Source organism: Eurypyga helias, unplaced genomic scaffold, assembly GCF_000690775.1.
Source record: "Eurypyga helias isolate BGI_N326 unplaced genomic scaffold, ASM69077v1 scaffold29672, whole genome shotgun sequence".
Classification (NCBI taxonomy): Eukaryota; Metazoa; Chordata; class Aves; order Eurypygiformes; family Eurypygidae; genus Eurypyga; species Eurypyga helias.
The window spans coordinates 3,745-17,245 of record NW_010234550.1 but is presented as its reverse complement, the minus strand read 5'-3'; the positions used below and the strand labels follow the sequence as shown (position 1 = coordinate 17,245).

At 43.4% G+C, this 13,501-nt stretch overlaps 1 protein-coding gene across 1 annotated transcript; it reads right to left on the bottom strand.

Moving 5' to 3' along the window:
- Positions 1 to 5,963: 5,963 nt before the first annotated feature.
- On the bottom strand, positions 5,964 to 12,714 carry SALL4 (spalt-like transcription factor 4). The gene is made up of 3 exons (XM_010146472.1): positions 10,185 to 12,714; positions 9,261 to 9,568; positions 5,964 to 8,128 (listed from the first exon to the last, which is right to left on the bottom strand). The coding sequence occupies exons 1-3, from the start codon at positions 12,679 to 12,681 to the stop codon at positions 7,706 to 7,708; spliced, it is 3,228 nt and encodes a 1,075-aa protein (XP_010144774.1). The 5' UTR covers positions 12,682 to 12,714; the 3' UTR covers positions 5,964 to 7,705.
- Between the last annotated feature and the right edge of the window lie 787 nt (positions 12,715 to 13,501).

Sequence of the window (13,501 nt, the reverse complement as noted above, 5' to 3'; positions counted from 1 at the left end):
CTAGGAAGGAGCATTTTAGTAAGAGAAACGCAAACGTGAACTGGGATGCCGAAGCAAGAATCATTAGCAATATGGCATCCGTGTACATGTGCCCTAAGCCTACACAAGATGCATTCATCTTTTAAATTTATCTTTTAAATGTCTGAACTCAGACAAGACTACTGCAATTAATTGGCAAGTTAAACACTACCAGATTATAATGCACTGTTAACACCTGCATCTCTGATCTGCACGGATGGCTTTGATATTATTTTTTCTTTTGACAAGTGGGCGATAGCGGATATCCTTTAAGCCGATATTTAATGAAGCCCTCCATAAATCCATCAACACTTGCTAAGGGAAACTACAATAAAGCTCATACTGCCACAGGCTCCGTTATCGAGGGAACATTTGGCATTCTCATAATGAAGTTTCAGAGCAGATACTTCTCATGTTGATCTGAGGAAGTGCAGTATTTGTATAGGATCTTTTTCTCCCCTACACAATTATATGTTGCAGATCAAGAAGAAAACAACCCTTCAGTCCCTAATTTTCAAAACAATGATAGTCAAAGTGTCATTCAACTGGGATGGCTGACAAATATAAGAAAGAAAAAGGTGCAGCTTTCTAGATAAATAAAATCAGTTTTATTTTTGTTAGCTCTTGAAATGATTTTGCTATTTGCTGTTTTATGAATTCTTACCGCACTGATTTTTGTTTGTGTTACACTTCCCATGGGTGTGATAAAAAAATGTAAAGCTATAAACTGAGAATTGGTATTTGTTACATATTTTAGATTTGCAAAGTTTACAAAAAAAAACCCCAAACCAACCCCAAAACCAAAAAACAACCTACATAAAGTGGTTATTTTATCAGTTGAGACTGAAAGGATTGATGGGGAAGAACAGATAATAAAGAAATATGATTTTTTTCCAAATCTGGACATCACGAGTTGAGGGGTCAAGTAATTTTAATACATACAGAGATATAGGTACCCCAAGTCAGCAAATCACCTGAATGTGTGCTGAACTTTAAGGACCTAAGTAACCAACTGGTTTCACAGAAAAAAAATCAGTGTGTCAAAAAAATGATTTTTAATTATATGTTTGGTATTCTGAACATGTAGACCACGTGGAGACAAATTTTTCTAAAATAAACTTTGCAAAGTGGATCTACAGGACTGTAAAGGGCTGTTAAGCCATTTCGGTTAACGTGATTTAAAAGCATCCTCTGCCACCATGTACACAGGACTGCAAAGCTGTGAGGATCTGGGAAGATAATATGCATACAAGGTTTCAGGGTATATTCCATATTACTATACTAGGAATACAGGTTATTTGTCAAATAGTTACTTTACCCCATTTGTTCCACCCGCATCACCTCTCTGTTCACAACACACACTGTTTTGTGCACCTGGTCCTCACATTCTTATCGTTTTATGAACCAGGTGCTTTGACTTTTGGTCAGTTCACAGTTTAGTAGTTTGTTTGGTATTTTTGTTTTGTTTGGTTTTGTTGGGTTTGGTTGGTTGGGGTTTTGTTTTGGTTTGGTTTTTTAATCTGAAAGTTTAAATGAGCTGATTGAAGTCTAGACAAGATCGTTATTACTTAACTGGTATCTTATTTATGCTTTAAATCCTATTTGCCCCTAAACCTATGTAAGCAAAAGCACAGGAACATCTCTACACAACAGTTACCAAACTCTTTTCACAAAGGATTTGTTCGTTCTGTTCAATATGTCCTGCTCAACAAGACTGAGAAGGAACACGGAGGCATCCTGACCTACCATGTGTGCTCACGTGCGGTACCTGCCCACCAAAGCCCGCTGCTGGGAACACCTCCCTGCAGGCAGACAGGCTTCAGCCTCTTCCCCTTTCCCTCCTGCTCCAGCAGTCCCTTAGACAACATCGGTTTGACAGCATATTCTCAGCAGAGATGGCTTTCACACTTCCAAGTGTACAGAAGCGGTGACTGTTAAGAGATTCAAACAGTTCAAGAGTGGATTTGTATTCCTGACCCTGCACCGATGCCCATTGCTGCTGGAGGTTGCTGTCTTTACATTTCAGCCCGTTCTTCCCTTTTTCTCTTATTCTTCTAGGTATTGTGTTAACATTATAGACAACACCTCTTCCTCCATATATATATATAGGTGCTGTGAATTTTACTTGACTTGGTTTTTTAATTTCTTTAGTCACTTTCATACTAACCTTCAGTAACATCTGGATTTTCCTAAACCAAGTACTGGAAAATAAGGCAAACAATGAGATCCACCTGTTCTCATTCTGAATCAAGACATTTTCTGCACAAAGTAGAAACTTCAGAGAAGTTAATCTTGAGACTGAAGATGGAAAACTGAGAGAGACTAATAAAGAAGTTTGAAAGGAGAGGGATGCTGCTTTAGATTGTCTGGGATGTCCAGCACATAATTAAGTTATAATAGGCATTAAAAAGCATACTTTCAAAAAAATCAGCATCTGTATGGCAGCTTTGAGTATCAGTGGTATTAATAGCAATCAAAATCTTTAAAAAGTATTGCACTTTATAAGAAATCATCTCAAAAGTACAAAAAATACTAAATGAAATAATGGAATAGATAATATGATAGTAGACAGGAGTGTGCAATTGCTGGTTCTTTTCTCTGCCTCTGAGTTATGTTTCCTGTCCTGCTGTGGCTGTGCAATAAGAGACTTTTCTAGGTCAGCAATGAATGTGAGCTGAAGTCAAACACGAGTTCAGAGCTCACCCACATGCCAGTAACGTAGAGCACTCACCGGTGAGCGTTGAGTGGGCAAGGCGCTGGGAAGTGCATGCAGAGAAGAGCTTTGGCCTGAGCACACAACACAAAAACAGACTGAGAAAGCCTCAGCACCCTAACAGTAACCTCATAATCACAGACACTAAGAAGGCTTCCTGCCTAAGTTGTTTTGCAAACAGAAGCCAACATCTTTCCTGATTCCCAATGTACTGCAAACCCTGCAGCAAGCACAATGGTTTTCAACCGGGGGGTGTGGATCAGGGTGGGAAATACAGCAATACTCATCCCTGTTATCCCTATCCCTTTGTTTCAACCTCTCTCTGCCCCCACCTCAGCCCAAGCATATCAACCACAACCTTTCCTCTCTACGGAACCAAGCTTAAGGGTCATTTATGCTTTGCTCCAGGTATACTTAGGAGCAACCCTGGGAAGGCTCCCACCTTCTCGCTGCCAGCTGTTGGAAAGGCAATCAGCCTTAATGAGCTCAGCCTAGGGTTGATGATCAACATGATTTTCAGTCAAACTCACTCCTCAAAGTTCCCACTGACTTTTTAGAAAGTTTTGAACAGAAAGGGTAGGTCAAGGGAACTGTTTCTTTAGAGGAATAGAGCTAATACATTAAAGTAAACCTAATGCATCCCTCTATTTTTTTAAAAGCCATGCAACTTTTAAGTTGAAATTTAACATTTTAAGTAAGCCAGTCTTTACCTCAGCTCATGCAAGTAAACATGCTACTTTTACAAAAGCAACAGCCAGGGCAAATCCTCTATGCGATGAGCAAAGTAAGCAATAACAAATAATAACAGGGGAGTCCTTTAGGCAAGCAGAGAGGCTAATGAGCTGTGACAGCTCGCATACCATGCTCACTTCTGCTCTCACACCAGTGTAGCTATGCTAGCTTCAGTAAAATTGTTCCTAATTTACATCAGCATAAGGAAGAAGAGAATCAGCTGTCTTTTTAATTGTTAAGATGCAATGTTACTGTAAAATGTACACACTTGCCAGTGCAAGTTCCACCATGCTGAGTTTCAGGTGTTTGTTCAGCTCTCTGTACATGGGAGAGCAGCTAATTCCCAGATGTGCTTGCTTCAGAAACAGTCTCCTCCCCAGCAGAAATACAGAAATATCCCTATGGCGCAGCCTGCTTTCTGCTGTGGGGACAGTGGTCAGATAGTTCCTATCTGTTCTTCAAGTTTTGTGATAAGATCCATGACTTGCCCACAGCAGCTTAGCTAGGGATCCTGTTACGCTCCAGCCTGGAGCTGCCTTGTCACCAAGCTGTGAGACGCAACCTTGGGCACAGCGAGAGCTTGACACTGTGGCCTGGAGAGTAAAGCCTTGTAGTGACTCCACCAAGTCCCATCATTTCCATTTTCTCTGCTGTCTGCCAGGTCAAGGCAGGCTCCAGCGGTGCCTACCCTATTCCCCATAGCAAATAGGGTGCCTACCCTATTCCCTATGCTGCAGGATATGGTACAACCATCTTCCAAAACCTCTTGTCCTGGTTTCCCACATTTTCATGACATTTTATTTCTAGACCACAGCTCATGCTTTTATGAACTCTTCCTCACTCCTTATATCCCCTTGATTTCCAACCTGTTGACCGATACAGTTAAAAGCAGCAGAGGTCTAAATAAATAATTACATTCCAGTAGAATGTCATGAAAAGGCAGAGCCCAACAGCTTGGCACCTTTTGAGGTAAAGCTGTAATGTGAACTCAGCCCTCATGGGCCAGTCTCAGGGTCTACATTTAAGAGAAAAAGAGACCCCAAACTTCAGGAGCTGTTTGGCTGAGGAGACATTAACAGATCCTGCCAAAGTGCAAAGCCCCAGAACAGCAGGTTGTGTTGGCTTCCTGCTAGCAAAACTGCTTGTCTCCTCCTGCCGCTGACATATTTTCATGGCATGACGATACCACTTGGTATCAAGCTATCAGTGCAGAGCAGCCTTATCACCACAGGTTCTTTTGAAGCCGGGCCACTTTTTCACAATACCCACAGCTGGCCCATGCTGAAGATCAGATTTCCCAGTTAGGGCAGGTCTTCGGATGCGATACACCTGTCCTGTAAACCCAACACCTCCTCTTTTACACTGCATTGCTCCTAGTGCTGCTGCAGGTAGTCCTGCACAGGCAGCATGTCCTGCGTAGGGTACCCAGCACCCTCAGCGTAGGGAACCAGCCAGAAACGCAGCCCAAAGCTTGAAGGGACAGAACAGCGGCTCTGGCAGCAAGCCCATACAGAGCAACACCACTCCCAGAGCAGGTTGTAAGCTCAGTCGTTGAGAACAGTACTCATGCTGCCATCAGTGTATAGTTTACTTTTACTTACCACCACTGCGACTTCTTGCTATGCTCCTCATCCGTCATGGTTCAGATCACAGGGCCTTGGCTTCACTGAGTAGAAAAGGGCCATGTCTTCTCTTGCCCCAAATACTTTGCCTCCTAGAACTATAGTGCTGCTTTTCAAAAACACATGCTCTGTGTAGACTAGTTGTGTGTGCTTTCTACCACCCCACACATCCACCATGCATTGGTACCTTTCCTTCTGCACCAATATTAATTTTTTTTTTTTTTACCCATCTTCCTGGACCACCTCACACCTGGTCCTGTCCTCCCCAGCCCTTCTTTTTTCATTTCTCCAGAGCTTGTGGAGAGCAAGCACGCATTTCCTTTCTGCCCTTTATTCCGCTCCCAAGCATGAGCCTTGCGGGTCATGCATGGGTGTTCCCATGTTGGAAGGAGGCACTGGTACTGCACCATCACCTCCCCAGCACAAGATACTCACAACCTGAACTAGCCAATGTGTCAGTCTCACCGCTTTCCATTATATCAGGGCTGTTTCAGAACCGTGCTCCTTTGCTCTTTAGAAGTTAATTATCATTTTTCTATACAGCCAGCATCCTCAGGCACTGGCAATTTGATAGCAGTATTCCTTCCCCTTTCTAGCACAATCACAGGAGAGTAATTACCACATATATTACTGTAATTCTATTTGAGTGTGGGAATCAACATCCCTGGCAAATACCAATCCCTGTATCGGACCCTAACTGTTCCCAAGAAACTGATCTAGAGACTCCTGCACTGCTACCTAGTTTCTGTTGGTTTAAGTAACAATCCAAACCAGAACCTTGGATCATATATTTTAAAAAGCCACTGGAGACCCCACGCTGCGTACTGAATTTCCTCTTCAGATGACAAACGTTTTGCCAGAAAAATTTAAGCACTAAGTGTGAAAAAGCCATCCCAAAATTTATTCTCAAAATGTCAACAGAAACGCATCAGTAGATACTCAAAACTACAGAGTTCTTAAAAGTCATACATTCACAATGCAGAAAACTTGACAATTGGGATGCCTTTTGCATGGTCTATGTAACAATATCCATTTTACAGTGTAAACAGGTACTGGTATGTTCTTACTTACAAGTCCAGCAGGAAAGGCACAACTCGGCATACAGAGATCATAAGCAAGAATCAGGTGCAACAACATTACACAAACTTTTGGTAATCTGCATTTTTGGGGCCTTCCACAAGGGAGACTGGACTTGAAGATTTTCTGTAGTCAAACAACTAGACTTCTTTCTTTCCATCGTTCAGTCCTTCCATACCAAATGCTCACTTTCCAGTCTGGTTTAGATCCCACTACACACACAGTTCCAGCAGACGTTAGAGGAATAGTGAAAGGTCAGTCCAGCAAGTCTTCAGGTGCTTCCACTAATACATCAGATTTTGGTTTCAGATAGTGCATGGAAGCATCTGCTTGAATCTCAGTTCATTACAGTGGTCATTAATAGAAAAATAGTCACTACAACTACAAAAGGAAAAAATGAGGTAGATAACTTAGAATCCAGATGACTATCCCAGCAACCTTCATACAATACACATGGATCATTAATTACCAGTTTGGTAGAATGCAAGTTCACAGACCACCAAGAAACTTAATGACCGGAGTAGGAATGCCATCCAAAAACCCACAAAACATTTAACCTAAGCATGAATACTTCATATTTAAATACAGGTTTACACAGACTGAGCTTCTAAATTACCCAAAGAAAAAAAAAATTAAAAATAAAAAAGTCTCTTGCTAAGGAAACCAGTTCCCATGCCCAATTGCAACAGTCACCTGAGATTCCTTGCAGAGCTTTTAGACCTGACTTCCCAAGGCAAGTCTTCCCTTTCAAGAGAGGAAATAATAAAACCAAAGTATATACATACCCACCCATGCTTGTTTGGGGCTCTCGGTATTGAAATAAAACATCTAGGAAAAACTGCACATCTTTGGAAGTAGGAATTTTGGCACTCTACTTGAAGGACTGTCCTAGTAGTAAGTATTAAATAAGCAGCAGTCAACAGTACAGAGAATTAATTCCTTAGGAGCGGTCATGAAAGAAGAATAACAACTTCTTTTTCATAGAACTTGAGGCAAAAAAGGAATTAAAAAAAATGTGTAGTTTTTATAGCCATTATAGCAAAAAAAGTACATTCAGAAACCACACAGAGCCAAAAATCCAAACAGAAAAACTATTTCTACGAGGGTGGCAGACATTCTAGGATATTTACCCGCATTAATAGTTTTCATTTCTCACCAGTAAATAGAAGCTTTTCCATCAACAGTAGGTCATTTCCACTCTATTCAAAACCCCCAAGTATTTCACTCTAAACAAAGAGGTAAATATTCTAACCTTTGGAATTTCAAGTTGAAGAAACTTCTGTAAGGCTGTACACGTTAAAGTCACACTTAAGAACTACTTTGCAAGACCCGCATCTTTCCAAATAGAAGGAAATCCTATTCTTTATTATTTACTATTTGCAAAGCAATATCATGATTGTACTCTGGGCAACTCTTACAAAGACAACCATAAAATCATTTGCACGTCAATAGGAAAATAGGAGGCTGAAGTGGAATCTCTTAAAAATATAAGTTTGCGTATATATATATTTGTTCTTTCTGTACGTCAACTTCACTAGAGTTTTTAACTAACAGCGATTTTGTTCTCCTCCATGAAGTGAGGGAACTGGTGTTTTGGCACATTGTCTGCAGCAGCACCACTGGACTTCTCCGTCTCAGAACCAGTCCCAGACTGGGTCCCATCCATTTTGGAGACTGTAGCAGTATTTATTGCCGAACCCCCCGCAATGGTGACTGGAAGGGTAGGTAAGCCACCGCTCTGGATCACCGAGATCTCGTTAGTCTTCATTGCTATGCCATTGCTGAGTACCGCTGCATACTGATTCCATACTGTGGGGTCAATGCTCACGGAAGGAGGCATTATATCCTTTGGAAACATTTCAGATACCTTCTTGGGATCATTCCCCAGTAGAGCCATGGGGTTATCAATTGAAAGCCTTCTTCCCCGCCTGGCAGAGTTGTTCCACATGTGAGTTCCTACATGGACCTTCCAGAGAGGAAAAAAGTAAAGAGAATCGTTAATGCTGCAGTTCCTTTACGGTATACCCAAGTTCTACTTTGCTTACAGCCAAGTTGCTCAAAGGAAGTCACGTATGCTCCATATTTAACCTGGCTAGTTCTTGCCTTACTTTGTTCTCTTCCTGGCATGTGTAAGATACAACCACTCTACTGCCTGACATCACCATGGCTCTTAGAATTTAAAGTTGAATTGCTTGTAGGACTGTGTTTTTATGCTTCTTATAAGTGATTTGGCAAAGATGCCCCTCTCTCCTCCAAACAGTTAAAAGCCACATTATTTGCCGTGAACAGACTACACTGGGGTGGGTACGAAGACACACCAAACCACAACACCCACTCAAAACTAGTTAATGCAAAAAACCCCCCAGAACAACTCACCAAGGAATCTGGAAGAGAGGTTACACCTAACTTAAAATCTTCCACACCACAAACATACTGCTAGACTTCCAGCAAGCGACTGTTCACAAACTGCAGACTATTTTCCCTCCCCTTCAGCATTTATGCAAGACAACTGAAGAGCCTGAAGAGGTTCTCATGGGAAGTGAAAAGCTTCTGTGTGAGCGGGGGAGCTGCAAGTCTCTTACAGGGCAAATAGATGAATCTGACAACAAGGACAGGCTTGCAGGACATCTTCAGCAAGTGTTTAGACACAAAATCCCCATGTAGTTTGTGCCATCTCAGGATTATCCTCTCAGTTTTATCCCTCTTTGTCCTTATGGCGTTTCAAGTAGCACAGTGTAACACAAGTATTCTATAGGCATCATTTTGTAGCATTTGGTCTTTGAAATGTTTGTTTTGACACATCCAACTCCAAGCAAAAATAAAGCAATCTGCTTAGTAAGGGCTAAGCCTCTCCTACCATCCAAAAAGGAAAAGTCAAGGACAGTAGCAAAGACTTCTGTGGGCAATCTCCATACACAGTTCAGCAAGTTGTGGGAAGAAACTCAGGAAGGAGAGACAGAAGTCAAAGAAAACAACTTGACAAACTGGAATAAAAATTAAAGTTTTCACCAAAGGCAGAACAAATATTAGGAATGGTCTTTCCCTCCCTGGTATGACTTTCCCTGACAAAGTAAATCACAGCTTAAGAGCCAGTTTACCTTCAGGTTTCCTTTTGTCGTAAAGGCTCTCCCACAGATGGTGCAGGCAAATGGCTTTTCACCAGTATGGGTCCGTTCATGAATCTGAAGGGCGCTGGCAGAGGAGAAGTTCTTCCCACACGTAGTGCAGATGTGCTGTTTGGCGGGACGGCAGAATTTCGGTCGTGGCACAAGGAGAGGGGCAACACCAGGGGAGAGAGCTGGTGGGCCAATGAAATGGCTAGTGCTAATGGGACGCTCGCTGGGCATCTCCATTTTTATGAGGGCTGGTGGAGCTCTAACAAAAGCAGCTGGAATACTACTTCGACCTGGAAAGAAAGCAAAGATAACGTTTATCCCAAACTCCTTCTGCTTCCAAGCTTAAATCTGGCTAAGGTACCATAGGCCATGGCTTTGATGCTACATATGCCCAAAGAACATAACTGCAAATTCCTCCAAGGATATGTGGTAGGGGCTGTTAGTATACTCTGAAAGAGATCAGCTCATCCCAATTTTTGTTGGTGAGCTTAGAAGTCAGAAAGCCTCACTTCCTGGTCAGATTTAGATCAACTTCAGCCTCAATGCTAAAGAGCTCTAAAACCCCACAGAGATTCCACAGTTTTAACTCTTGGGTTAAACATTTTTCCATGAAACACAAACCTGTATCTTTTAGGGAACTATAGGGAGGTATCAGGTGAGCCCATGGAAGAAGTGCACAGCCTCTATTTATTTTAAGGAGCTCTATGCTACCCCTTGCTGGAGACAGCAGGAGTCTGACTGCCAGGAAACCTCTCAAGGGCGTGTGCCTTTGGGTTTTTTTTGACTGGTGAAGAAGGATGAAGGGAAAGCTGAGGAGGTTTGACTCCTGTTGGTTGTTTTAGAGAAGGGCTTCCTCCAGTCCTACTACCCCACCCCAAGTTACTGCCAGCATTTCATGTTACTCACCATACTCTCCATTTACAAAGTGTAACCCAGGTTCTTCTTTAATGAGCTTCCGACCTACGCTGCCATAAGTTAAATCCAAAGCGCCAATGACCCCTTCCATTTCTGCAGAAACATTCTCAGGACCCTCTGATTTATTTCCCGTGCTTGTATCTTCTTGATTGTTGAAGCTCGGTGACTTGGACCTTACGCTCTCAGCTTGGCTGTTGGCTGGGGACAGAGCCTGGAGCGATGCAGACTCGGAGGCAGCAGGACTCCTGCCATTCTGATAATCTGGATCTCCTGCCACAGAAGACGAATCATTTGTCATGCCATCACTTTCTGCTGAGCCATTGTCACTAGACTTCTGGCTGCTTTGCCGCTGCAAGTTCAAAGCCGAGTTGACTATCTTTATTTGATTTTCCAGTGCTGCAATACCAGAGAAGCCAGCTGCCGTGGCTGACGATTCCGATTGTGCATCATACGGAGTAGGAGGTTTTGAAGAACTCCTAGGGCCATCCTGAGAGTCCAGGTCCTCTTCCATCTCTATGCTTTCCACAGTCTCATCTGGGCGACTGATGTCTCCGTTCTTCTCGGCCACAGTAGGATCCACATCAGTACGGTCACAGGTGTTTTCTGGCATTGGCGTATTGGGTATTTGTCCCCCCATATGCATGCGGATATGCTGCTGCAACACAACTGCATTTGTAAACTTCTTCTGGCAAATAGGACATGAATGTTGCATCTTCAAAGGAGTATTGGCCCGGTGAACACCGTAATGAGTTTTAAGGTTCCCTTTAGTGGAGAAGGCACGGCCACAGATTTTACACTTGAATGGCCTCTCTCCAGTGTGAGTACGATAATGCATTTTGAGCGAACTCTGGCAGCTCAGCACTCTGTGACAGATCAGGCACTCATTGGGGTCGGCAGTGGATTTGTCAATATTTTCAACCAGTTGCTGAAGCTTCGACGTTTCTGAGCCTTGCTCGTTTGACCCACTTACATGGAAGATGCTCATACTGCAGGCAGCTTGTGGTGAACTCAAGCTCTGCTCTGTTCCCGATTCGTGACCAACTGCCCCTGATGAGGAAGAGCCACCCTCGCTTTCTGGAGAAGGCCTTGACTGCAGGTCACTTGAGAAGGTAGCGGGCAGGGACTCCTTAATGCCTGCTAGGTTGGAGCCGGTCTGAGGTGCGCTGGTGGCTGCAGAGGTAGGCAGAGTCGTCAGGAGAGGTTTGCTATCCACAATTAGGTCAGACTCATCCAGCGGCACAGACATCCCGTAAGGAAGTCCAGTGCTAGTGGGAACATTGTCCAGGTGCTCAGGAACCGGGTAAGGATTCATCTTTATGTGGGGGTATTTGTCTTTGTGACGTTGAAAATGCACTTTAAGGTTTCCTTTGGTTGTAAAGCGGTTACCACAAATATTACACTTGTAGGGTCTTTCACCGGTGTGGGAACGGAGGTGAATCTGCAGGGCACTGTCATTCCCAAAGACCTTGCCGCAGAATTTACACTTGTGTTTGAAGAAGGGCTCTTCCGCATTCGGCTTGCTTTCAGACACACTAATGTTGGGAGGTTTGCCCTTCCCCTTCTTGGAGGAATCTATTACAGAAGAAACGGCCGAAAGCGGATTTTGGAAGATGACTGAATTGGAGGTCTGAGGTAGCAAAGGATTTGGGAAACGAGAAATGGAGCTGGGGAGGCCTCTGCTTGCCTCCGGCTTCAAGGGGAAGGAGGAGGAAAGCCCAGCAGCCAGCGAGCCGGCGGCTGCAATGCCAGTGTTAGAATGAGGTAGTTTTCCTTGCTTCAAGGATTCCAGTGATAGGCTCTGGCTTCCAGCTTTTTGTCCGATCAAAGCAACAGCAGCCGACAGCTGCTGAGACATGTGAGCGCCCAGAGCTTTTAGTGGATCAGTAGCAGCTGCTATAGAAGGATGCAGGGCATGGGGAGCCATCATGGCAATCTGAATCCGAATTTGCTCCGTCAACTGAATTTGCTGGAGTTGCTGCTGCTGCAAACACACGAGCTGCTCCAGGATCATGGGGATAGCATTAAAACTGGCTGCTGAAGAGGAGATGGCATCGGAGGTCCGTTGGTTCACAGCCACTTTAGTGCCACGTATCGTCTGCAAAGTCACATTAGTGTTTGGTACTTTGGATTTTGGTAGATAGCTTAGCCCAGGAGCTGCAGGCATAACAGGGGGTTCTATTTTAAGGTACATTCCTCCTACCGACTCAGCATCCATTTTTCCTTCTCTCTTTTCCATAGAACCAGTGCAGCCCTTTGCCTGAATGTCCTTGCGTGCCCTGCTATCCATTCGATCACTTGGAAAGCTCCCCAGAGAAGCTTCCGAGAAGCTTTCAGGGGGTACTGTCCCCTCACTGTCATTCATGATTAGAACAGGTGGATTTTTAGTGCAATTTTTCTTATGCTCAAGGAATTCAGAGAGATCAAAGAATTCTGCACAGCATTTCTCACAGATTTTAGTTTCCTCCGTGCGACACCTTTTGGAACTCATTTCACCATCTCTGTCACCTGGGACGTCTTGTGGACTCCCTTAAAAGAAAAGAAAGAAAGTCACATTATTAATAGCTAGATTTAGACTGAGTATTTGCTATTCTTAATGTCACTGATTTCAGCTGAGTTGCAAGTTAACGATACAGGACACCAGAATCAAGTTGGAAGATGGATCTGAAGTCCTGCTCTTTGTTTTGCTGCCGATTCATTTGCAGCCTCAGAGAAATCCTCATTTTAGTTCTGTTTCCAATACAAACAATACTTAAAAAGGAATCTCACAAGGCTCAGTGAAAAGAGGTTTATCACAAATCCCTTTATACAGGTAAAAAGGGAACAGTGCAGCAAGGCAGCCAGCACCTACAGCTTACAAGAAACACGACCCAAAAGGAAGACAGAGAAAGCATCGTAATGCACATCAGTACAAACACAAAATAAGCTTCAGTTTGTAAGCCTTAGTTAACCACCTTGCAGAAATTCATGCAAGATTGTTAACACCAGTACTTTAAAGCAGTTCTTAATTGTACACTGATCTATTAAACAATATTCACCCCGCCATAATGGCAGTAATTACTACCAGAGAGGGCTGACAAAAGCAAAAGTAAGTTCAACATAAAAAACAACCTCTAGAAAGCCCCAGTAGTAAAGAAAAAGAGGATTAACTCACAGAACCCCACACCCAGGTATACACCTACACCAATACTGTTGATTATTAGAGAGCGAAGCGACAAGACCTGCTTGCAAAGCACACAAAGTTTCAGGCAGGCTCAGGATGGGGTGTTTAGCTGCATCAAAGCACCCACTTTTAGGGAGGGGGAGGGAAA